General features: G+C 47.3%; 1 protein-coding gene across 2 annotated transcripts in view; it reads left to right on the forward strand.

The window, feature by feature from the left end:
• The first annotated feature begins 23,413 nt into the window (after positions 1–23,413).
• LOC120909156 (glutathione S-transferase P 1-like) overlaps positions 23,414–27,475 on the forward strand; it is a 37,363-nt gene continuing 33,301 nt past the window's right edge. Inside the window, exons 1-2 of one of the 2 annotated variants that reach the window (XM_040320859.1) lie at positions 23,414–23,514; positions 26,608–26,643. In XM_040320859.1, coding sequence (XP_040176793.1) covers position 23,514; positions 26,608–26,643 — 37 coding nt within the window. In that variant the 5' untranslated portion in view covers positions 23,414–23,513. Of the gene's footprint in view, positions 23,515–26,607; positions 26,644–27,475 lie in introns of those variants that run through there. The other variant, XM_040320858.1, reaches the window with a different exon arrangement.

The raw sequence follows: 27,475 nt of genomic DNA on the forward strand, positions 1-27,475 counted from the left end.
ACTTTGGGGTCATTTACTAAAGGCAATCCACTTTGTACTACAAGTGGACAAGCAAGAAAAGAACAAAAAAAAAAAAAAATTGCTTCTACATGATTGGATGTTAAAATCATCAGTGCTGAGGGGCGTGGCCTGGACGGAGACCAAGATGGAAGCTTAAGCCTTGAGCTCCTGAGATCCAGGGATAGAATCTTGCCTTTTGGGGAACCCACAACCCGCCCTTCGCCATGAGCAGAGCCACCGAAGCTCGTCTACGTCCAGGGCAACAGGTGAGCCTATTACTCAGCTGAGCAGGAACATCCCGGAGATATTCCGAACACAACGCATGGCGGCACACGCGGCCTCACAGGCCCAAACCCCGAGCCCGCTTAGCCTGGAATCCGGCCTGCAGACCTTGGAGCCAGTTTCGTCTGCAGGACGCACACACCCCCCTAGCCTATTTGACTTGGAAACGATGACCGCGGACATTAAAAATGCTGTCACGGCGGCGGTGGCTGATCTCAAAACGGAGATCCGTGCAGTGGCCCATCGGATCGATGAGGTGGAACAAACCACCCAGGCTCACGGGGCTGCACTCCGCCAAGTTCAAGGCACCTATGACGCCCAGCTCCCTCACCTCCTGGAGCTCCACAGACACGTCGAGGACCTCGACAACCGGGGTCGGAGGCACAACATACGTGTGAGGGGTCTCCCTGAAAGTGTAGAACCGGGGAACTTGCAGCAATCTCTCCAAGCTATCTTTAATGACTTAATGGAGCGCCCGGCGGACTCGCCCGTCAAAATGGAGAGAGCCCATCGAGCGATGCGTCCCCCGCCTAGAGACAACGAACCCCCTAGAGATGTGATCTGTTATGTGATTAACTTCCAGCTCAAGGAGGAGATCCTTCGCAAAGCAAGAGCGAGAGGACGAATCCTCCATGATGGGGTGGAGGTGAAACTATTTCAAGATCTGTCCCAGATCACACTTCAGAACAGGCGCGCCCTGCGCCCCCTGCTGGAGGCCCTACGCGCAAGAAACATACAATACCGTTGGAAGTTCCCCTTTGCGCTGTCGGCATCATCCAGGGGGCGCTCCGCTCTCCTCCGCACACCCGAGGACCTTCACAACTTCTGCGAGCAGCTCGATCTACCGCCCGTGGACCTCCCGGACTGGTATGCTTTCTACTTCCCCTCGGAACCATGGCTCCCAGTCTCCATGAATCCGTCCCCGAAAGCTCAGCGCCACAGATCCCGCAGGAACAGGGCAGGTCCTTCCTCCTCAGGTAATCATGCTTCTAGACGCGATCTCTACCAACACAACCCGGGCTCCCCCTCGACGCCACCAAGAGGTAGAGACCGGATCGAGGCCTGATGCACAGATCGTTACGATCCCTTGTTTTGTGTCGCCACTCCTGTTCTCTTTGGACTCAAGCTTCAACCCCCGTGTGTGTGCAGGTTTTGCATGACTCGAGTGTTCCTCTGGCGTTCTGCAGCTACTGACCAGTTGTGCCTCTGTGCGCGGAATAGCTGACACTGACTTCCACTCGATGTTGCTGGTGCATGTGAGATGTCGGGATCATGCACTTTAGCCCCCTTTTTTCTTTTGGTGTTATTATTTTTTTTTTTTTCCTTTTGTCTCTAATCCCCCTTGCCCCGTGCATGTGCTGTGAGACCTCCTTGCATACTTGGACTTCCATCAGGACTAGAACCTTTTGATGCAATGCCTCTGAAACCTACAGGTCTGATACGTCCTCATCAAGGGCATGTCTGATGGTCTTCTGGGCCCCTCCTCAGCTCCCACGTCTCCACAAGGGTAACCAAGGGGTACTGCTGATGTTTTGTGACCTGCTTTTGTCCGCTGTGCTTACACGTCTCTGCGCGGGTCCCCGCCCCTTATCTCACCCCCGTCTCACCCCCGCCCCCCCCCTTTCCCTTCCCTCCCCCCCTTGTTATCCTTACCTTCCCCCACCCTTCATCCCCTCCCCTTCCCCTCCTTCGCCCCCCTCCCCTTCCTTCCTCCCCCTCCTTCACCCCCCCTCTTTCCTCTCGCTTCCCTCTCCTCTCCTCCCTTCCCCTCCCCCTTTTGGCCCCCGGCCCCCATCCTCTCTTCGCTTACCCCCTGTTAGAGATACTCTCAGCTGGCTCACATTGGCTAATTCTCTGAGGGGGGTGGCTCTCCCGATCCCACTGACCTGGCGCTGGTCCCAATGCTCCCTACGTCCTCCCCTTGGAGTCTGAGATTCTTCCTTCGCTATCTGCGGGGGTGGGGGGTGGCCGGGGGGGAGGGAGGGAGGAGGGTGAGCTATAATTGTATTGTGTTTTATGGTCCTCCAGACATCTATTTTATACCTTTTTAACCACACGGGCGTGTTGCATGTTATTATGTTAATCTTTTTCTGTCCCTTAGTAACTTTACGTCCATAAGGGCACTGTGTTATAGATATGTGGCGATACTTGTTGTATCTATGCTGATACCGCATAGACTTATCTGCACTTGTTTAATATATATGCACTGTTCTCCCTCTCTCCCTGATGAGACCACTGTTTTGTACACCACCTACCACTCACCTCAGCCCTTGTGCTCCGCATACTATATAGGGCTGTCCTGCACCTCATCTTTATACAATTCACGGGTTCCCCTCAACACCCTTTTTTATTTATCATACGTTCTAATTTCTATCCCTGGACCGTTTTCCCTTCGAGGTTTCTGTCCCTGATTTCGCTCCCACACAGCTATCCCACTGGGATTCTTGCTGACCCTCCAGACCTTCCCCCCTTTTTAGGTGATTTAGCAGGCCTAATATCACCTCTGGTTCATATTTTCTCTGTCTCGAACTTCCCTCTACTCTTCCTGTTCCGATCCTTTACTTTCCCTTCTCTTCCCTACCTCGACCCCTCTATTCCATCGCCCTCCTCCTCCCCCTTCCCTAGCTTTTCTTCTTCTTCCTCCTCCCCTCTCTCTTGATCTCCCCTCTTCCTGTGCCTTCGACTGGGTCCGCGCCTGTCCTCCCTGTGGTTCTCCCCGCCGTCTCTCCCCCTTCTAGCTCCTTGATCCTCAGGCCTATCGTTCTCAACCTCATCCCCCTGATACCAGACCCTGCAGCATTGACCATTAGCTATGACACCCATATCCTTGAAATGTGAATCTCTTAATGTTAAAGGCCTCAACTTACCAGAGAAAAGGTCTCAGGTTTTATCTTCGCTCTCCAAATATGGAGCCCATTTTCTTTTTTTTACAGGAGACCACTTCCGTTTGGACGCCATTCCCAAACTCGCTAATCATATCTATCGGACCGCGTTTCACGCTACTAACCCCAGCTCCAAAACGAAGGGGGTCTCCATCCTGGTGTCCAAACATGCGAATTTCACTCTGGATGATTCCCTTATAGACCCGGAGGGTAGGTACATTTTCCTTAAGGGATCTTATGAATCTAAACCTATCACGCTGGCCAATATTTATTGTCCCAATGACCACCAGGTGGCCTTTTTCAAGACTACATGCGACCTTTTAGCGTCATTCAAGTCGGGTCTCTTGCTTCTAGGGGGGGACTTCAATGTCCCCCTGAACCCCCTGCTGGACTCCTCCTCCAGTACCTCCACCTTGACCTATAAAGCATTGAGGCAAATCAACCTACGCCTACAGAATCTGTCCCTGCATGATGTCTGGCGCATGCTGTATCCCTCGGATAGGGACTATACCTTTTTTTCGGCCCCCCACCAAAAATACTCTAGGATCGATTACTTTTTCCTCTCCCAATCGGATCTGACTTCCCTTCAGAATTCCACAATCGAACCGATGTTTTTATCGGACCACCACCCGATTAGTGTTACCTTAACTTTTCCCGAAACGTCCTCTAGAACTAAGACTTGGCGTCTGAATTCTTCCTTGCTTAAGGATCTATCTGTTACTGACCAAATCCGCACGCGCATCCAACAGTACTTCACGGAGAATTCTAGCCCGGAGGTCTCCCCGGTTTCCCTTTGGGAGGCGCACAAGTGCGTCATTCGGGGGGAGCTGATCGCCCTGGCTACGAAAGCCAAGAAACAACGCCAGGAACACATAAACTCCCTTATGGCGACGATTAAGTCGCTCGAAGCATCACACAAGAAGTCACACGCCCAGGCCACCCTACAAGACTTGACACAAGCTAGGACTTCTCTTATGGAGGAGCTGGGCAAACGCGCTAAGAGGCGGTATATTCTCAGGCAGAGGATCTTCTACGAACAGGGCAACAAGAGTGGGCGCCTTTTGGCGCGCTCGGTACAAAACTCTAAGCCTGCTTCCACGATTCACCACATTCAAGTCCGAGGTGGTACCCGGCTAGTTAAGAACGGAGACATTGCTAAGGAATTCGAAGATTTTTACTTTAAGCTGTATAATCTCAATCCCCAAGCTCGCTCTCAGTCCAAGATCTCTTCGAGGAGATCGCAGATTAAGGACTTTCTTTCTCGATATGGCCCCAACCCAATTTCCCCACAAAAGTCGCTCGCCCTGGAAAGCCCCATAACAGCCGCGGAAGTTGGAGATGCTGTGAAACAAATGAAGCCCGGGAAGGCCCCAGGCCCGGACGGCTTCTCCCTGCAGTACTATAAGTCCTTTTGGCGGGGTACTCACCTCCAAGCTCCTGAACTTATTTAATGCCCTGTCCGACCCTCAGATTAAGCCCGGCAGCATGCTGACAGCCCACATAACGGTGATCCCAAAGGAGGGTAAGGACCCTTCTGCAGTGGCCAGCTACCGTCCGATTTCGCTCCTAAATGTGGACATAAAAATATACGCAAAAATCCTTGCAAATAGGGTGGCGCCACTAATCCCGGGTATTATCTCATTAGATCAGGTGGGTTTTGTCCCTGGACGGGAGGCCAGGGACAACACCATCTGTACTCTGAATTTACACCGTTGGCTCACGTCTTCAAGGACCCAAGGATTTTTTCTTTCTCTCGATGCTGAAAGGCGTTCGACAGAGTGGCCTGGGACTACATGCAGGAGGTGCTAGTAGCTTTGGGCCTGGGGCCCCGCTTGTTGTCGCATATCTTGGCCCTGTATGCGGGTCCTTCGGCCGCGGTTAAAGTCAATGGCCACCTGTCGAACGTCTTTCCCATTAGCAACGGGACGCGACAGGGCTGCCCCCTGTCGCCTTTGATATACATTCTTACACTGGAGCCCCTTCTCAATAGGCTGAGAGACAACCCAGATATTTTGGGGATCAATGTGGGGGGGAGGGAGTTCAAGGTGGCTGCCTTTGCAGACGATGTTCTTTTGTCCTTGCGCTCCCCCAGGATCTCCCTTCCCAATCTCCTTAAAGACCTAGATCATTTTGGCTCCCTCTCAAATCTAAAAATTAACCATACGAAGTCTCAAGCGCTTAACGTCTCCCTCCCCTCCATGGAAGTTTCGCACTGTCAGGAATTTTTCCCCTTTAGATGGACTCAGGACTCCCTCACTTATCTTGGTATTCAAATACCCCCCAACCTGGCGGACCTGTACATGAAGAATTTCCACCCAGCCCTTCTTAAAGCTCAATCATGCCTTAGAGATTGGATGGGTCTGAATGTCTCTTGGTTCGGTCGTTCGGCCCTGATTAAAATGATAATTCTGCCACGCTTACTCTACCTGCTACAGTCCATACCCATCTCCTTGCCTTCGGCATTCTTCACATCATATAGAAAGGCATGCTCAACTTCCTCTGGAGGGGGTCCCAGCCACGAATAAAGTACTCCAGGACTCACTTTACCTAAATCCAGAGGGGGCATTGGCCTCCCAGATCTTCAGAAGTACCATAGTGCATGCCATCTCACGAGGATAGCTGACTGGAATATCCACGCCTCAAGGAAGCTATGGTCCTCCTGGAGAGAAGCTTCTCTCCAAGCCCCTACACCTACTCCCATGGCTACCTCCCAGGAATTGGCCCCAATCCTCACAGAATCATCCATTCATTTATCCTTCACTTCTAGTCTTCAAGAAAGCTCAACGTTAGGTCCCCCGTCCTCCCAACCGAACCCTCTGACGTCCCTGCGGGGGAATCTAGATTTCCCACCTGGCGTGTCGGTGGATTTTTTGAGTCAGGAATGGCCCTTTGAGGACATACTGGCCCTTCAATTTTTCTCCGCTGGGAGACCTCTGTCATTTGAAGCCTTGAAAGCCAGCTCTAAGACATCCTCATTTTCGTTCTGGACCTACAGACAGATTCGACATTTTTCTCGCGTCCGTGGCGGACCAATCGCTCTGGATGCGACAACTCACGCCCTTCGAGTCTCTGTGCCATCGCAAAACGCTGCAAAGGCACCTGATCTCTCTTTTGTATACCATCTTAATGGAAGGCCAGCCGCAAACACCATCCCCGCCACAGCTCGCATGGAACAAGGACCTTCAGGCCTCCCTGTCAGCTGAGGACTGGCACACTATTTATGAATTCGCCCATAAAGGCTCTGCGAACGTGGCTGTTCAAGAGAACGGTTACAAAGTGCTTACCAAATGGTACAGAACCCCCGTCGCGCCTTCATACATTTTCCCCTAATATCCCCGACACTTGCTGGAGATGTGGTAAGGGAGTGGGGACTATGCTCCATGTGTGGTGGGATTGCAGCGCCCTCCAGCCTTTCTGGAGGGAGGTCCACGACCTCATCTCACATGTCACCACCTACACCCTGGATTACACTCCTTCTCAATTCCTTCTGCATCATTCATCGATTCCCAAAAAAGATTATTTCAAGTCCCTGGCCATGCACATGGTCAATGCTGCCAGAGTTTGCATTCCCGGATCTCTCTGATAAAAGAAATGGAGGAGCTGATTCACATTTCCCAGGATAGAGTGCAGAAATTCTTCTTTACTTGGGCTTGCTGGAACCATTTTGTTACCACTGATCGCTACCGACAGTATGTTTCTTGAGCCGACGGAGTTGAGGGAGTTCCCTCCTCCCGATGGTGTGGGGGGGAGGGCAGGCGTGGACCCATTCCCTCATTCCCTCTCTCCCTGTTCTTTCCCCTCAGCGCTTTTGCTTTGGCTTTATTTACCCCCTTTCACTTCTCTTCTCCCCCCTCCCTTCCCCATCCCTTCCTTTCTTTCCTTTCCGTCCTTTCCTTCTTCTCTATGTAGACACTTGCCCCCCATTACTTACATAATATGACACCCTTTAAATTTTGACCGAGAATGAGGCCTTACATCACCTCCCCTTCCTGCGCTTGGCGGGGAGGGGTGCGGGGGGAGGGGAAAACAGAGAATTAAGGGCCAAATCCTCAGCCAGGCGGCGTAACTTAACTTTCAGCAGTTAAGTTACACTGACTTAAAGTTTCTAAATAAGTGTCTGATCCACAAAGCACTTACCTAGAAATTTCAGGCCGTGTAACTTAAGTGCCGCCGTCGTAAGGCAGTCCTCCTCTCCGGGGGGCGTTTAAAATTTAAATGAGGCGCGCTCCGCGCCGGCCGTACTGCGCATGCGTGTGACGTAATTTTCCCGACGTGCAGCGCGCGAACGTAATTGACGCCGGGCGGCTTTGTGGATTGTGACGGGACACTAAAGTTGCGACGGGTGAAAAAAAATATACGCGCCGGGAAAACAAATAATTATAAAAAAAATGACAGCGTCGCTCAGCATGCATTCCTGAGAGGAGAACTCCATGCCAATTTTCATAAAAAAAACCGGCATGGGTTCCCCCCCCAGGAGCATACCAGGCCCTTAGGTCTGGTATGGGTTGTAAGGAGACCCCCCCACGCCGAAAATTCGACGTAGGGGGTCCCCCTACAATCCATGCCAGACCCGTATCCAAAGCACGCTACCCGGCCGGTCAGGAATGGGAGTGGGGACGAGCGAGCGCCCCCCCCCCTCCTGAGCCGTGCCAGGCCGCATGCCCTCAACATGGGGGGTTAGGTGCTCTGGGGCAGGGGGGCGCACTGCGGGCCCCCCCACCCCAGAGCACCCTGTCCCCATGTTGATGAGGACAGGACCTCTTCCCGACAACCCTTGCCGTTGGTTGTCGGGGTCTGCGGGCGGGGGCTTATCGGAATCTGGGAGTGTCCTCAAATAAGGGTCCCCCAGATACCGGCCCCCACCCTAAGTGAATGGATATGGGGTACATCGTACCCCTACCCATTCACCTGTAGGCAAAAAGTAAAAGTTAGTAAACACACAACACAAGGGTTTTTAAAATAATTTATTATTCTGCTCCGGAGGCCCCCCCTGTCTTCTTTATTAGCTCTAATACCAGGGGGGGCTTCTTCTTCCGCTCTCCGGGGGTCTTCTCCGCTCTCCGGGGGTGGCTTCTTCTTCCACTCTCCGGGGGGGGTCTTCTCCGCTCTCCAGGGGTCTTCTTCTATCTTCGCCGCTCTCCGCTGTTGACTCGGCGAACCCCGGTTCTTCTGCAGCTGTCCGGTGCCTTCTTCTTCAGCGCTGGCTGCCTGCTATCTTTGTGTGTTAGCTCAATTACGAGCAGGCAGCCATCGCGGTCTTCTGTGACGTCAGGTTCTTCTCTTCTGTTCTTCTCCCCTCTTCCGATGTTGCCTCGTCGCCTCTTGTCACTGTAATGATGGAAGTGCGCCTTGCATCCCATTTATATAGGCATCACCGTCCCATCATGCTCCGGCAGGTACCCACGTGGTGGGTGCACGTGGGTAGGCACCCACCACGTGGGTACCTGCCGGAGCATGATGGGACGGTGATGCCTATATAAATGGGATGCAAGGCGTGCTTCCATCATTACAGTGACAAGAGGCGACGAGGCAACATCGGAAGAGGGGAGAAGAAGAACCTGACGTCACAGAAGACCGCGATGGCTGCCTGCTAGAAATTGAGCTAACACACAAAGATAGCAGGCAGCCAGCGCTGAAGAAGAAGGCACCGGACAGCTGCAGAAGAACCGGGGTTCGCGGAGTCAACAGCGGAGAGCGGCGAAGATAGAAGAAGACCCCCGGAGAGCGGAGAAGCCCCCCCCCGGAGAGCGGAAGAAGAAACCCCCCCCGGAGAGTGGAAGAAGACCCCCGGAGAGTGGAAGAAGAAGCCCCCCTGGTAATAGAGCTAATAAAGAAGACAGGGGGGTGCCTCCGGAGCAGAATAATAAATTATTTTAAAAACCCTTGTGTTGTGTGTTTACTAACTTTTACTTTTTGCCTACAGGTGAATGGGTAGGGGTACGATGTACCCCATATCCATTCACTTAGGGTGGGGGCCGGTATCTGGGGGCCCCCTTATTTGAGGGGACTCCCAGATTCCGATAAGCCCCCGCCCGCAGACCCCGACAACCAACGGCAAGGGTTGTCGGGAAGAGGTCCTGTCCTCATCAACATGGGGACAGGGTGCTCTGGGGTGGGGGGGCCCGCAGTGCGCCCCCCTGCCCCAGAGCACCCAACCCCCCCATGTTGAGGGCATGCGGCCTGGCACGGCTCAGGAGGGGGGGGGGCGCTCGCTCGTCCCCACTCCCATTCCTGACCGGCCGGGGTAGCGTGCTTTGGATACGGGTCTGGTATGGATTGTAGGGGGACCCCCTACGTAGATTTTTTCGGCGGAGGGGGGGTCTCCTTACAACCCATAACAGACCTAAGGGCCTGGTATGCTCCTGGGGGGGAACCCATGCCGGTTTTGATTTTACAAATTGCCGTGGAGTTCTCCCTCGGGAATGCATACCAAATGCCGTCGCTTGAATGGGCCTTTACAAGGTGTGACTAACTTTACACATTGTAAAACGAGCCCTAGTTTTACACTTGGCAAACTAAAACTTACAGCGAAAAAACGAAGCACAAAAGCTTTGTGGATCGCCCTAAGTGCTAATTTGCATACCAGAAGAGGCATTTCGACTCGAAATGCCCCCAGTGGCGGATGCGGTAATGCATCCTAAGATCCGGCAGTGTAAGTCCCTTACAGATGTCGAATCTTCTGCCTAACTTAGGAAAACTGCTTCTGAGGATCAGTTCCAAAGTTAGAACCAGAGATACGACGGCTTACGCCGGAGTATCTCTTTTGTGGATTTGGCCCTAAGATCCTCCGCCCTCTTCTGCTTATTTAACCTTCTATGCCTCATTCATGGTTTAAACACGTTGATTGATGCCTTTCTGTGGTGTTTTGTATTATGCAGTCTCCATGTTTTTCTGTCTTGTGATAATTACCTTGTCATGTATCTCATGATATGTTTTGCATAAATAAAAATCTTTTATGGAAAAAAAAAAAATCATCAGTGCTTTCCCCTCAGATTTTCAGCGACTGCGCTTGTACTGCAGAGTGGCTTTGCCTTTACTAAACCCAAAACTAACTAATCATTTGGGGTGTACACAGCAGTGCTGGAGTGCAATTTGCTTAATATAGTTATATTGACCTGTGTGTCCCCAAGAAAAAACATTGGTAGGGTTTTAACCTCACTTCCTGTTAAGCCCAACCCAAAAAAACACAAGCAGGGGTTCTAACACTCACTTGGCTTCCCTCAAACACCCACAATTAGAATAGGATTGCCTTGCGCTAGATTTAAGCACAGTGCTGTAAATCAGCACTTCAGGCCTGTCCGTCAATACCCCCCACCCCAACAAGCCATGTTTGCAGGTTTTCCTTCATCTTGCACATGTGCTTTAAAAGACAGCAATTCTTGATAAGATAAATCCACAAAACATGTCCTGTCGGGGGTACTTGAGGACTGAGGCTGAGAACCACTGCAGTAAAAAAAAAAAGGAAAAAAAATACTTACCGCTCTGTATTTTTCCTTTCCTGGTGATTATACATTGCAGCAAACAATCCATGCATACGCACCAGGAAAGGAGCTTCGGGAAAAAAATCACACCTGTTTTGTTTGGCCAATAAACCTATTTCAGCTGCAGCTGTCAAAATCTGTAGAATGAAAAAGTAACAAAAAAACAAATTTCAAAATTTGAAAGTAATTTTATTGGTCAACAAAACAAGGAAAGCAAAAACAAACACAAAAAAAATAAATCAAACAAAAAATAAAAATAAAAAATAAATAAACATAGGTTCATTTGAGACAGTAAACAGAATATGGTTTATGCTTTGGAAACAGGATAAATAGACCCAGACATCTATTAAGGATTGAAACATTAATTAGTCACAACATCTTGAGAAATATTTAGCAAAATAATGCAGCAGACAAATACATCAAAGTGAACACCCTTGTTTTTCTGTGTTTTATAATATTTTATCTTAATATCCAATTCCAATTTAATTTTTAATTGACATGTCTCTTTTTATATATCAAGTTAGTTCCCATATATCCACATCTGTGTTTTGCATGTATTACATAAAAACCCCTTCCCTTTACCTACATGTATGTCCCCATGTGAGTTCCATCATGTATAGGTGTGTGCGTTCATGTGCGTGTGTGTATACACGCATGCGCGCGCTTATATATGTGCAGATATGTATATTTATATATACACAACTCATGTATGTTATTTTCATATACACCCTTCCCCTAACCAAGCTGTTAGCATCTCGCACATACACCACAGATAATGTATGCGTAGATGGTTTTTTAATATAACCTCTTTCCTACATCCATTAGTGCGTACCTACTTTGTTTGTTTGTCTTCTAAAATTAATTCCAAAATTAATTTTAAACCATTTAGATACTGATTTAGGTTCCCATATTATGAATTATATACCATATACTATTAAATTAAATTTGATCCATCTGTAATCTCTTAATATAATATAGGTATATATATATATATATATATATATATATATATTTTTTTTTTTTTTTTTTACTAAATATTTTTAACGTTTTTAAGTATTGTATGTACCATTACCACTACTCCCATTTGCACAAGTATGTTAATTCCTTTAAAGTCCCATCTAATTTTCTTTTGTGAATGTATATTTTTAAATTTTGAGCCGCAAGGATATGCTTTTTATTCATATGCCGAATGTTTACGTCTTGATTCTCTATTGACTTGACCTTTTGTGTGATTGTATGCCAACCAATCAGCTCTGTCCGAGCTCTGTCCGAGCTGTACTTCTGTCCCTCATCCAACATGGCCCCCATAGAGCCTAATAAAGAGGCACGCATGCCTCGAACGCGTGCACCGCCCCGTGACCTAACCCGGAAGTGACGCTCCACCGCTTGCGCTCCACGGCTGCGCTCCATCACGCTGTCACACGGCGTCTTTGCATCTCGCTGTTCCATCAGCGCTGGATGACCATCCAGGGATCCCCACAGACGCTGCAGCCTATACCAGCTTATGGATCGCCTACCGTGTCTCCCTGCAAAGTGAGTTCAGAGCATGTGTTGATCCAGTGACTCCAACACCAGCGGAGTTCATGCACCCCGGAAGCCAGCCACGGATGACATTCTATCTTGATATGCCTGTACCCCCTGCAATCTTGTGAGTAGATAAAGCATGACAAGTTAGGTATCCATTTACTCGGTGCAACATCATCTTTCACATCACAAAAAATTGGGCTAACTTTACCGTTTTGTTATTTTTTAACCACTTCAGCCCCAGACCATATTGCTGGTCAATGACCGGGACACTTTTTGCAATTCGGCACTGCGTAGTTTTAACTGACAATTGCGCTGTCATGCGACGTGGCTCCCAAACAAAATTGGCGCCCTTTTTTCCCCACAAATAGAGCTTTCTTTTGGTGGTATTTGATCACCTCTGCGGTTTTAATTTTTTGCGCTATAAACAAAAATAGAACGAAAATTAAAAAAAAAATGAATATTTTTTACTTTTTGCTAGAATAAATATCCCCAAAAATATATATATAAAAAAAAAAATTTCCCTTAGTTTAGGCTGATACGTATTCTTATACATATTTTTGGTATAAAAATATCGCAATAAGCGTTTGATTGGTTTGCGAAAAAGTTATATCGTCTACAAAATAGGGGATAGTTTTATGGCATTTTTATTAACCACATATACCCCCTTCCTGACCAGAGGACTTTTTGTGATTCGGCACTACGTCGCTTTAACTGACAATTGCGCGGTCGTGCGACATGGCTCCCAAACAAAATTGATGTCCTTTTTTCCCCACAAATAGAGCTTTCTTTTGGTGGTATTTGATCACCTCTGCGGTTTTTAATTTTTGCGCTATAAACAAAAATAGAGCGACAATTTTGGAAAAAAAATATATATTTTTTACTTGTTGCTATAATAAATAGATACATTTTTTTTTCTCTCAGTCTAGGCCGATATGTATTCTACATATTTTTGGTAAAAAAAAAAAAAAAAAAAAAAAATCGCAATAAGCAACTGGTTTGCGCAAAAGTTATAGCGCCTACAAAATAGGGGACAGAATTATTATTATTTTTTTTTTTTTTACTAGTAATGGTGGCGATCTGCGATTTTTATCGGTACTGCGACATTATGGCGGACACATCGGACACTTTTGACACATTTTTGGCACCATTCACATTTATACTGCGATCAGTGCTATAAATATGCACTAATTACTGTATAAATGTGACTGGCATTGAAGGGGTTAACACTAGGGGGTGAGGGAGGGGTTAAATGTGTACCCTGCCTAGTGTTACTAACTGTGGGGGAAGGGGACTGACTGGGGGAGGTGACCGATCTATGTCCCTATGTACAAGAGACACAGATCGGTCTCCTCTCTCCCTGACAGGACGTGGATCTGTGTGTTTACACACACAGATCCACGTCCTTGTCTCTGTAACCTCTGTGATGCGGCCGGTGCGCGCGCACCCCCAGTGGCCAGGAGGCCGTAAAAACACGGCAACTCAGAGAATTAGAACCACCCTGCAGCTGTATAAAGTCGTACGGCCGTCGGGAAGTGGTTAATATATATTTTTTTTTTTTAAAGTAGTAGCGGCGATCAGCGATTTTTATCGGTACTGCGACCTTATGGCGGACACATCGGACACTTGACACATTTTTGGGACCATTGGCATTTTTATAGCGATCAGTGCTATAAAAATGCATTCACAACTAAAATGTTATCGGTGGTCATCTGTAAGAAATAGTGCCACATCCAATTAATGAATCGAGAAACAAAAGGGAGATCCCCTAGTGGACTTGTGTTGCCGAAAAAGTCCCTGGCGGATAATGTCCCCCCTGTACTGCGCAGGCGGGGGCAGCATTGAAGGACCCGGCCTTGGGGGGGGCAAAGGGAGTAAATCCGGGCCTGTTAACGCGTTGATGTCCGCTCTCCCCCTTTCCCTCCCCCCTCTACTGGTGTTCTAGCTGGGGTCCCCCCTGCTCTTACTCACCTCTCCTTCCCCATGTCTTTTCCTCTTCTTTCTAGTCCCCCTTATACATGGATTCATGTGCAATGTATGCTGATGAACCGTTGCAATATAAGGCCAAAATACTAATGCCAACCCTTTAAGTCCTGAAGATGACCTAGGCCACAGGCTCATGGCGAAACAAATCCACTAGTATTTAGACCCTGCGGGGCGTGCCTAGGTAAGCCGAGTTTCAGCCTTTGAACTCTTGCTTTGGTTAAGAAGAGCACTTTAAATTCCTCTAAATCCATTTCCACACGGTATCACATTGTTTATTGATGTACCTATACTTGCATGTGACATGCTATGTAACCTGTTTCATGACTCTTTTTCTTCTCTTCAATAAAAATTGAATGTTTAAAAAAAAAAAAATTCAGTTGGTGCTAGATGTCTGCTGGCGTTCCCCATTCACCCATGCTGGAGTCGACACAACTAAAACCTGTAATTTGATAAATACGATATAAAAAAAAAGGTTTCGCTGACTTTCTAGTGAAAGTTGTTAATTTTAAAAGCAGACTGCCTGCAGCTGAATACAAATGGATATATGTTGGTAGCTAATAGCCATTACATCTTGAAAAAACATGTGCGATGCAATGCTTGGTTTGATGCCGCGTCAGACATGTCAGGGAAGGCTAGCATCTTCAAAAAATTGTCTGAACTCAGGAAAAATGTAGATTATTCAAAGATTGCGTGATAAAGATTTTTGTATAAATATATTTAAACACATTCTTTTAATGATTAATCTAAATTCAGACATATGAAATTTTGACCACTAGATGGCAGCCTGATACTGCAATATCCAGGTCACTACCAAAACACTTGTTACACAGTTGTAACAAAAAAAATAATAAAAAATAATAATAATAATAATAAAAAAAAAGCCTTTTTGTTGCTCTATCCAGATGCATAGATCACAATCCGCTAACCAACTCTCAGTGCAGCCGTGACTGAAATTTAAGTCAGTAATGTAGAGTATACCCCAGTTGCTTACCAGAAAAGTGGTTACATTTTGTCTTGAGAGAACCGCAGCATAAACCAGACTCCTTGCTGGAATGCTGAGGTGTCTCTCAGTGTATCCTTAATTACCTCCCCCAGCCAATTGAGTGAACACAGAGCAATGTGCTGCAGCTGCGATCACTTGGGAGGGAGGAGAAATCAAGGCTTCAGTGTCTATTGACTCCCTGAGCCTAAACACATTGGGGCAGATTCACGTACAACCGCGTAAAATTGTGCGGGCGTAACGTATCCGATTTACGTTACGCCGCCGCAACTTACACGGGCAAGTGCTGTATTCTAACGTTCGAGTCCCATAGACGTCAATGGGGTTCGATACGTTCGCGCGAACGTTAGGTCCGTTCGAAGGTTCTGGTGCGAACCGAACACGGGGGTGTTCGGCTCATCCCTACCGGGTGATACCACCCGGCGACCCCCCTTGTTACATCAGATTCCCGGGGCATGATGAGAATGTGATGTAACAAAGGGTGGGGTCGCCGGGTGGCATCACCCAGTGACCACACCCCATGCCTATATAAGTACTGTATTTGCGCAACGCTCACACAGCATTACAGCATACGGCATAGAGCTCGTCGTGTCAACATCGCTAGAAGGGAAGACCGGCCCCCGCGCTGGACCCCGGCAGATGAGGGGACAGAGAAGACAGCGGAGGAGAAGACCGGGCCCACGCTGGAGTCCGGCAGAAGAGGGAACAGAGAAGACAGCGGAAGAGAAGACCGAGCCCCGCGCTGGAGTCCAGCAGAAGAGGGAACAGAGAAGACAGCGCAGGAGAAGACCGAGCCCGGCAGAAGAGGGAACAGAGAAGACAGCGAAGGAGAAGACCGGCCCCCGCGCTGGAGCCCGGCAGAAGAGGCAACAGAGAAGACCGCCCCCCCCACAGAAAATGGAGGAGAAGACCGGGCCTACCCCCCCTTGTAAAAGAGCTTAAAGAAGAAAGGGGGGGTCCGGCAGAAGACCCCCCAGCTGACTAATAAATTACTTCAAAAACCTGTGTAGTGTGTTTTTTTAACGTAACATTTTCCCCCCAGGTGAATGGGTAGGGGTACGATGTACCCCATACTCATTCACATAGGGTGGGGGGCCGGTATCTGGGGGTCACCTTATTAAAGGCGGCTCTCAGATTCCGATAAGCCCCCGCATGCAGACCCCAACAACCAATGGCCAGGGTTGTCGGGAAGAGGCCCCTGTCCCCATCGACATGGGGACAAGAGTGCTTTGGGGTGGGGGCACAATGCCCCCCCCTGCCCCAAAGCACACACTCCCTCATGTTGAGGGCATGCGGCCTGGTACGGCTCAGGAGGGGGGGGGGGCGCTCGCTTGTCCCCACCCCCATTCCTGTCCGGCCAGGCAGCGTGCTCGTATAAGGGTTTGGTATGGATCTTGGGGGAACCCACACGCCGTTTTTTCGGCGTAGGTTTTCCTCCTTACGATCCAGACCAAACCTAAGGGCCTGATGTGCTCCTGGAGGGGAAACCGCACCATTTTTTTTAATTTGGTGCAGAGTTCCCCTTCATGGTCAGTGTAAGCTGAAAACGATTCGGGCATTCACGTGCCCCGCTTCAAGCTATGCAAAGGCAGCTTGGTATTTACCAATATTTTGCCGGCGTAGTGGAGCAGCGTGCGTAAGTGGCCGAATTTGCCGCTCGCACATGCGCAGTACACAAATAAACCTCCCGGAGGTTTAAACGTACTTGCCAGCATTTTCACAAAAATCACTTTCACTTTCAATTCGGCCCGTAAAAGTTAAACAAACACATGTCACTACACTTCCCCACATCACCCCCCCCCCCCCTAATAAACTCTCTCACAAACACCTTCATTTTAAATTTCTAAATGCCGTGCACCAGGTCCATAGAGGTGCACAATGCACCCCCTTTTGGGCACACTAGGCATTATGGTAAATAAGGAATTATGCTGCATTGCCAGTGCATTACTTTAGTAAATCTCAAAATGGCAGTTGCCCCAGCCTTTGCTCCATGAATCATGGAGCAAAGGCTTGGTTAATCAGCCCCTGTATGTAGCCACACTGTGTAAAAGTCTCACACATGTGGTATCGCCATACTCTGGAGGAATAGCAGAATGTGTTTTTGGGTGAATTTGTGGTATACATATGTTGTATGTGAGAAATAACCTGCAAAGATATGTAGCAGTATACATTTTGGCCAAAATTTATGAAGAAAAATTACAAATTTTCAAAAAATTTTTTTTTTACAGAATTGTCATTCTTTTTATAGCGCAAAAAATAAAAAACCCAACGGTGATTAAATACCACCAAAAGAAAGCTCTATTTGTGTGAAAAAAAGGCAAAATTGTCATATGGGTACAATGTTGTATGACTGAGTAATTGTCATTCAAATTGTGAGAGCACCGAAAGCTGAAAATTGATCTGGTTAGTAGTGTTGAGCAGAATACGCCATATTCGATTTCGCGATATATCTCGAATATATAGTCGAATATTCGAGATATATTCGCTAAATTCGAATATTCGTGATATTTTATCGAAATGAAATTATTGCGAATTTTCGCTATTGCGAATGCGAAAATAATTGCGAATTTTCGATAACTGCGGTAGGAGCACTCTGATTGGCTCAGAATATTCTTGATGGGCCAGATCCACAAAAGAGATACTCCGACTTAACTGCTGTTCAGTCTGTGTGTAACTTTGGAAACGATCCTCAAAAGGCTTTTTCCAAAGTTAGGCAGAAGATCCGGCATGTGTAATTGAATTACACTGCCGAATCTTAGGATGCAGTACCGCATCCGCCGCTGGGGGCATTTCGAGTCGAAATGCCGTTTTTAGTATGCAAATTAGCACTTAAGGCGATCCACAAAGCTTTCCAGCTTCCTTTTTGCGCCGTAAGTGTTATTTTGCAAGTGTAAAATTAGGGCTGGTTCTACAAAGTGTAAACTAGTCACACCTTGTAAAAGCCCATTCCAGCGACGGCATTTGGTATGCTTTCCCGAGGGAGAACTCCACGGCAATTTGTAAAAACAAAACCGGCATGGGTTCCCCCCCCAGGAGCATACCAGGCCCTTAGGTCTGGTATGGGTTGTAAGGGGACCCCCCTACGCCGAAAAATCGACGTAGGGGGTCCCCCTACAATCCATACCAGACCCGTATCCAAAGCACGCTACCCGGCCGGCCAGGAAAGGAGTGGGGACGAGCGAGCGCCCCCCCCCTCCTGAGCCGTGCCAGGCCGCATGCCCTCAACATGGGGGGGTTGGGTGCTCTGGGGCAGGGGGGCGCACTACGGGCCCCCCCACCCCAGAGCACCCTGTCCCCATGTTGATGAGGACAGGACCTCTTCCCGACAACCCTTGCCATTGGTTGTCGGGGTCTGCGGGCGGAGGCTTATCGGAATCTGGGAGTCCCCTTTAATAAGGGGGCCCCCAGATACCGGCCCCCCACCCTAAGTGAATGGATATGGGGTACATCGTACCCCTATCCATTCACCTGTAGGCAAAAAGTAAAAGTTAATAAACACACAACACAAGGCTTTTTAAAATATTTTATTATTCTGCTCCGGATGCCCCCCCTGTCTTCGTTATTAGCTCAATTACCAGGGGGGGCTTCTTCTTCCGCTCTCCGGGGGTCTTCCACTCTCCGGGGGTCTTCTCCGCTCTCCGGGGGGGCTTCTCCGGACTCCGGGGGGGGCTTCTCCGGACTCCGGGGGGCTTCTTTCATCTTCTCCCCTCTTCCGCTGTTGACTCGGCGAACCCCGGTTCTTCTGCAGATGTCCGGTGCCTTCTTCTTCAGCGCTGGCTGCCTGCTATATTTGTGTGTTAGCTCAATTTCTAACAGGCAGCCAGCGCGGTCTTCTGTGGCGTCAGGGTCTTCTCTTCCTTTCTTCCGATGTTGCCTCGTCGCCTCTTGTCGCTGCAATGATGGAAGCGCGCCTTGCATCCCATTTATATAGGCATCACCGTCCCATCATGCTCCGGCAGGTACCCACGTGGTGGGTGCCTACCCACGTGCACCCACCACGTGGGTACCTACCGGAGCATGATGGGACGGTGATGCCTATATAAATGGGATGCAAGGCGCGCTTCCATCATTGCAGCGACAAGAGGCGACGAGGCAACATCGGAAGAAAGGAAGAGAAGACCCTGACGCCACAGAAGACCGCGCTGGCTGCCTGTTAGAAATTGAGCTAACACACAAATATAGCAGGCAGCCAGCGCTGAAGAAGAAGGCACCGGACATCTGCAGAAGAACCGGGGTTCGCCGAGTCAACAGCGGAAGAGGGGAGAAGATGGAAGAAGCCCCCCGGAGTCCGGAGAAGCCCCCCCCCGGAGTCCGGAGAAGCCCCCCCGGAGAGCGGAGAAGACCCCCGGAGAGTGGAAGACCCCCGGAGAGCGGAAGAAGAAGCCCCCCCTGGTAATTGAGCTAATAACGAAGACAGGGGGGGCATCCGGAGCAGAATAATAAAATATTTTAAAAAGCCTTGTGTTGTGTGTTTATTAACTTTTACTTTTTGCCTACAGGTGAATGGATAGGGGTACGATGTACCCCATATCCATTCACTTAGGGTGGGGGGCCGGTATCTGGGGGCCCCCTTATTAAAGGGGACTCCCAGATTCCGATAAGCCTCCGCCCGCAGACCCCGACAACCAATGGCAAGGGTTGTCGGGAAGAGGTCCTGTCCTCATCAACATGGGGACAGGGTGCTCTGGGGTGGGGGGGCCCGTAGTGCGCCCCCCTGCCCCAGAGCACCCAACCCCCCCATGTTGAGGGCATGCGGCCTGGCACGGCTCAGGAGGGGGGGGGCGCTCGCTCGTCCCCACTCCTTTCCTGGCCGGCCGGGTAGCGTGCTTTGGATACGGGTCTGGTATGGATTGTAGGGGGACCCCCTACGTCAATTTTTCGGCGTGGGGGGGTCTCCTTAAAACCCATACCAGACCTAAGGGCCTGGTATGCTCCTGGGGGGGGGAACCCATGCCGGTTTTTTCTTTGAAAATTGGCATGGAGTTCTCCCTCAGGAATGCATGCCGCTGTCATTTTTTTTTTTCCCGACGCAACTTTTTTAAGCCGTCGCGATCCTCAAAACTCGGCGTAACGTAACTTCGCGCATGCGCAGTACGGCCGGCGCGGGAGCGAGCCTCATTTAAATGGGACTCGCCCCATTTGAATAGGAACGCCTTGCGCCGGCGGAATTTTAGTTACACAGCCTGAAATTTCGAGATAAGTGCTTTGTGGATCAGGCACTTAGGTAGAAACTTTAAGGCAGTGTAACTTAAATGGGATTTTTTAAGTTACGCCAGGTTTTTGTGGATCTGGCCCGATATTTTTTCGAAATTTCGCAAAATGCGAATGCGATATTTACTGCGCAATTTCGACAAATGCTGTAGGAGCACTCTGATTGGCTCAGAATATTCGTGATATTTTACAATACAAAATAATTGCGAATATTCGGCAAATGCGGAAGGAGCACTCTGATTGGCTCAGAATATTCTTGATATTTTTTCGAAATTTCGCAAAATGCGAATGCGATATTTACTGCGCAATTTCGACAAATGCTGTAGGAGCACTCTGATTGGCTCAGAATATTCGTGATATTTTACAATACAAAATAATTGCGAATATTCGGCAAATGCGGAAGGAGCACTCTGATTGGCTCAGAATATTCTTGATATTTTACAATAGAAAATAATTGCGAATATTCGGCAAATGCGGAAGGAGCACTCTGATTGGCTCAGAATATTCTTGATATTTTACAATAGAAAATAATTGCGAATATTCGGCAAATGCGCAAGGAGCACTCTGATTGGCTCAGAATATTCTTGATATTTTACAATAGAAAATAAAAAGTGTTTTGCATTGGTGGTGATTCTTTACTCTATCCATCTGTCACAGCCGTTTGTCAATCAAACACCTTGAAGATTGAACACGTTCATGCTGCATGCTTTGGACTTTTTTTCACTTCACATATCAAAGACATTTTTATGAAAGATTATTTTTCTATTATTGGGACTATATTTCTTTATATATTTGTTTCACTGTGTATTTCACAAGTTATTTGCGCTTGCTTATTTTATAATTTGCCCACATGTCTTGTCACTAGACATATTTTTTATTCTTGTAGAGCGACTCCATTTTCTGTCTTGTATTAATTTATGTTGTATAACATTTTTGAGTTGCTGCTGTATTCTCCCCTTTTTTTAAGGTATGCGCAATTTTTTCCTTCTTACAAAAAAAATAATATCAAACATACAAATATTCATAACAGAAACATACACAAAGCCCCCCCCTTTTGCATCAGAGACAATCAGAGTTCTCCTACCACAGTTACCGAAAATTCGCAATCATTTTCGCATTCGCATTAGCGAAAATTCGCAATTTTTTTTTTTTCAATTCGGCAACATAAAAGGATCGCCTCAGCTTAGCTACTCGGCCCAGGGTCTCTAATCATACCAGCAATGCTTTTAGACGTCGATAGGATGTGATCTGTTTTAAAAATAAAATTGAAAAAATGCGAATATTCGGAATTGCGAATATTCACCGCGAAATTCGAAATATATCGCGAATACTCGAATATGCCATATTCGAGCCGAATATTCGCAATACGAATATTCGTGAGCAACACTACTGGTTAGGAAGGGGGTTTAAGTGCCCAGTGGTCAAGAGGTTAAAGCACCCCCCTTCCCCGCGAGCTTGCGCGGCAAAGAAAACGCATATGGAAGTAGTGCCCACATATGTAAACAGTGTTCAAATCACACATGTGCGGTATCGCCACGATCGTCAGAGCGAGAGCAATAATTCTAGTACTAGACCTCCTCTGTAACTCTAACCTGGTAACCGTAAAAAGAATGTAAGCGTCGCCTATGAAGATTTTTAGGTACTGTAGTTTGTCGCCATTCCACGAGTGCGTGCAATTTTAAAGCGTGACATGTTTGGTATTTATTTAAAAATAGGCTAAGTTTACTCTTTTGTTTTTTTTTAATTCATGAAAGTGTGTTTTTCCCCAAAAAGTTGTGATTAAAACACTGCTGCACAAATACTGTGTGACATAAAATATTGCAACAATCGCCATTTTATCCTCTAGATTCTCTGCTAAAAAAATATATATAATGTTTGAGGGTTCTAAGTAACTTTTAGCAAAAAACACGGATTTTAACTTGTAAACACCAAATGTCAGAAATAGGCTCAGGCATGAAAGGGTTAAACTATAAAAATAAAAAAAATTGAAGTGTTCGGGTTTAACTTGAAGATAGGGTGGCAACCCTAATGCAGCTACTGATGTCAGTGGCACATGCATGCTGAAGGTCCGAGTTGGAGATCCCGGCAGGACACCGGGAACTTACCATAACGAAGGACAACTGCCACAGTTTTGGAGCCCACAAACCCGGAAGAACTGCAGAGGGAACATGTCTGCCCCTTCTACGGTGACCGGAGAGCCTTGTTCTAAGGTAAGTATTTCATAATGTGTTAGGTTTGCTAGTTTACTATTGCTTTAAGGCAACAAAAACTTCTGCATGCCGCTGACCTCCAGCCATCCCTAAATACTTATCTGAGCCTCATCTCAATCCAGCAATGTGCATGAGAGCAGCAGCTCTCTCAGTCCCCTCTTTGGACATAGAGGCTCCTGCTGCCGTCAATTGCAGCCAATGAGGAGAGAGCGGGGGTGGGGCCAAGCCACGGTCAGTATTTAATGGGACACTCTCTGGCTCCGAAGTGAGCATGCATGAGTGCCCCCATAGCAAGGGGTTTGCTAAGGGGGCACTCAGCAGGGGGTGGAGCCTAGAGCACCAGTGAAGGACTTTAAAAAAAGGAGGATTAGGGCTACTCTGTGCAAAACCATTGCACAGAGCAGGTAAGTGTAACATGTTTTTTTTTTTTTTAATAGTTCTAAATCACTAGTTCTACTGATTCTAAATGTAAATTCTTTTTTTTATTGTAGAAGAGACATGAGAGGCTTATTTACATGGAGCTAGTTCATTTTACATACTGCAGCCATATGCCAAGAATGTACTTTTCATGAACAAACTTAAAACTTAGTGCATAAATGTCATCAGCTTATAGATATATAACAATGAAAACAAAGACAATCTATAATGCATTACATAGACTCTAATGTATAAGCTCAGGCAACAATACATTCATCACAGGCTCGATGTCATAGAGCCTGTGATGAATGTATTGTTGCCTGAGCTTATACATTGTTTTCCAAGATGTGAGAGCAACATTAAACCCCCTCCCCCTCCTTCTCCGTTGCCTATGGGAGGGTTCTGGGTGTCACCTAACACTATCACGCCATCTGCTTTATAAAAAGGGTTTTGCTATACTGCAAGTCACTGTGAGTGTGAAGTTTCCCCCTGTACCTGCTAGCGATCCGTCCCAGCAAACAGTAAGTGCATGTTAGCTGATTAATATATGCAAACAATCAGTGAATACATGTGGTGTGTGATTTATTGCTTACATAAGCTGGTAGGCAGACCTTCTAATATTGCTGACATTAGAAACGTACTTTTACTGTCTGTATTATGCAAAAGTTCCCTCTACTTCATAGTAATAGCATTAGTCCATGATCTGATCTGCAGAACATGTACAAAAAAAACCCCTGTTGCAGCCTGGGATGTATGTATATGTGTGCATGTGCTGCAAATGCCATGAAATAATGTCTGTGTAATGTTTGTAGCTGTTAGAGGACCATGCATGTGTAACCTGTTGAACTGCTTGCAGACACACCCAATTCAAGACCATTCCACAGGTCAGGATACAGGCAAAGGGTTATTTTCTCATAACAGAAAGTGCCTTCATGGCACAATCACCAGGTAGTGTTTTAAAGGTGATGTCCACGTTTTGTGAAAAACAAATGCACTCATTTAAACGGGGGGGGGGGGGGGGGGGGGGGGGGTGTTGTGTGGCAAAATGTAATGTATGTAACCTGGCCACCATAAAGATGTGCTTGCCTTTTTATTGAAGGTGGAACAGTGTAAGTGCGGAAAACGCAATTCTCTCTCAGGAAGGCCTTTAATGAAAATAGGCTCTGTATGTGTCTCCTGCACTAAGCTTCTTGCCTTCCTGTTAAACCCCTTTCACACTGAGGTGCTTAAAATGGCATCGGAAAACTACTTCCCATTCATTTCAATGGATGCTTTTACACTGGGGCGCTGCGCTGGCAGGGGAAAACGCCCCCAAGCAGCATCTGTGGAGCACTTGTGCCTCAAAAAAAAAAAGTCTGTCTCCATTGGAATGAATGGAAAGCGCTTCAAATGTGCATGACAAGTGTTCCAAAAGTGCTGAGTTTTTATTTATTTTTTTAAATGCACTGCTAGTGCCTCAAATGCCTGACGTTTTTATGGGCAGTTTTTGAGCGCTTCAGTGTGAAAGGGGAGTTTTTTTTTTTTTTTTTTTTCTGGTTTATTAAAATTCAGCAGCTACAAAAAGTGTAGCTGCTGACTTTTTAATAAACCTCTACCTGCTCCACAGTCCAGCGACGCGGCTGCCCAGAGCTCCGCTGCCTGGCCGTGACAGCTTGCGGCTTCATGGCCAGGCACTCTCTGTGCATGAGTGAGTTGTGCTGCACTCTATGAATGGACAGGCGATCTTCTGGGACCTGTCATGTGTCCCTGGAGATCGCCTAAAGGGAGGGGCTGCCTAAGGCGAGAATAGAAGTCACTGAGTTGGTCCCTGGGTGGAAGTAGGGCAAGAAGTCCCACTCCCATTCACAAAACCCCCCCCCCCCCCATACATTTTAAGATTGTATACAGCTTTTTTGATTATACAGGAGGGGCAGTTGCATCACTATCTCCTCCTCCAATTGGAGAATGTTTGTTTTATTGTGGGGGGGGGGGGGGTACAAGGTGTTCTGAGACTGGTGGTAGTCCAGGCATGTGACCTCCCCCCCCCAGGTGCTGTGGAGATGGAAGACAGCCAGAGCTACTACAGTGATCGCTAAAGTAATTGTCCTTCTCATGGCGGCCCCTCTTCTATGAGCAATGCATGCCTTTTGGTCCGAGCTGGACCAAAGGAACCATGTAATAAAGACCATAGTATGCCTGGATTTCTTGAGTTGTGAAACACGTGGAGATTACTTAACTCAGTGAGATCAGAGCCCTTTTAATAATTTTGCATTGTTTACATGTGTGCTGACACCTTGCTGAAGGCAGACTGGCTGAGGTACAACTCCTTATGTAACAGGTTTTCTGTAGCAGAGGGTGCTGTAACAGCAACACCTCAGGGCACTAGGCTCCTTATGCATGTTAATGAATTCAAATTTGTAATGTATTTTTTTTTGTTTTCTTGCCAAGTTAAAAGATGTTGCCATTAGCTAAAGCAGTCCCTACACTATTTTACCTGCCATCAAAATAAACTGATCAGTGCTGTTAGCTTTACCTGTTTGGGGGGCGGTTTACAGAAGTCTATCGGTACAACAGGCTACCCATACATGGATCAAAATTGTGTCCAGCCATTTATGCCTGGCTTGACACTGGAAGCCAAATCTTTAAAACGCAAGTGTCTGGCTTGTATTCCCCCATTAAAACCCATCATACCATAAAAGCATACGAGTATAAAACGCACATCAAAGGAAGTGAAAAAACTGAAGGTCAGTCTTCTTTTTTTTTTTTTGGTTTAATTTTTAACTGTAAAATAGCAATTTAACCTCCCTGGTACCAAACATAACCACTGTTAACCATTAATGGAGCATGCTTGGTCGTAAATTCAAGCAGCAATACATTAATAATCTAACTTAATTGACCTACCACTGTCCCTCCACAAAGGGATGATGTTGCCCCAAAAACCAGGGTAGGCAAACTTTGAGGTTGGAGATCTCTCTGGACAACATGTAAAATATTAAAGATGGCTGTTCTTCCTCTACAGGGAAGCTGCTGTGTCAGTTCTACCTGTTCTGGCACTGATGCCCACTGGCCCTCCTCTCGTCTATCCCACATGACCTCAATCACAAGTGCCTTGGAAGAGGAGTGCCAGTGGGTTGAGCGTACTTCACTCAGGGGGAAGAGCTCAGGCTTGTTTGGAGAAGAGCTCAAACCCACCTGAACTATTTTGGAGCCTTCCCCAGCCACACATTTTTCCTACCGTAAATGAAAATGTTTGGTTATATTTAAACTGAAGAAAATGTGTATCTAGGGAAATATTAAACTATGTTTAGAGCAATGCAATATTCAAAGCAGCCAGGTAGAAAAGAATAAACCTTGGTATCTTGTATAGTGTCTGATACTGAGGGGAACACAAGGTTGCTATGGTCTTCTGCTAGCTTATTGTATTGCTTCCCCTCTGGGCCTCATAACTGTACTGGAGTTTACCAGGAGGAGGCTAGCTGACCCGCCTTATAAAGACATGGGCAAGTATCTTGTGTAGTGAGACAGAGGTGAACAAAAAAAAATCACAATTCGGATTATAAGAATGTTGTTCAATTTTGCTGTGCCTGCAAAATGATTGTTTTTTTTTTTTTTTTTTTTTTTTTTTTTCCCCCCAGTGCCTGAATACACCATTGTATATTTCAATGTCCGAGGTAAGTAGAAATCATCTTTGTAAATGGACCTTGTTCTGAAACAAATTTTCGGTCTTTCTATCTGTCTCCATCTATGTTCTGAAACCGTTATTAGTCAGGTGGGCGTGTTAAAAAAAAAAAGCCTCATCTCCAATCCCAATGTGAAAGTCTGAGTGCTTTCAGAGTCCTTTCACATTGCCAGCGCCCGAAAAACACTGGTAAAGCACCACTGGGACCCTAACTTTTTAGGGCGTTTTTGCAGTGCCTCATTTCGATAGAGGCGTTTTTTGTAGCATTTTTTTTTTCCAGTGCCCAAAAGATGCTGCTTGCAGGACTCAGTGTGAAAGGGCCCATTGAGATGCATGGAGAGCGTTTAAAAAAAAAAATAACCACTTCCCGACCTCCTCATGTACATTTAAGTATGTCACGGACAGGCACAATCGCGTACCTGTACGTCCTCTGCTAGACGTGGGTGGGGGGGTCCGCTCGGGGAGCGATCCAGGACGACGGCGCGGCCATTTGTTTATAGCCGCTCCGTCACGATCGCTCCCCGGAGCTGAAGAACCGTGTGTAAACACGGCTTCACTGTGGCGGCGCATCGATCGGGTGATCCCCTTTATAGGGGAGACTCGATCGATGACGTCATTCCTACAGCCACACCCCCCTACACTAGTAAACACATACACAGTGATCCCTAAATGTTACAGCGCCCCCTGTGTTTAACTCCCAAACTGCAACTGTCATTTTCACAATAAACAATGCAATTTAAATGCATTTTTTGCTGTGAAAATGACAATGGTCCCAAAAATGTGTAAAAATTTTCCGAAGTGTCCGCCATAATGTCGCAGTCACG

Source organism: Rana temporaria, chromosome 8, assembly GCF_905171775.1.
Source record: "Rana temporaria chromosome 8, aRanTem1.1, whole genome shotgun sequence".
Taxonomy (NCBI): domain Eukaryota; kingdom Metazoa; phylum Chordata; class Amphibia; order Anura; family Ranidae; genus Rana; species Rana temporaria.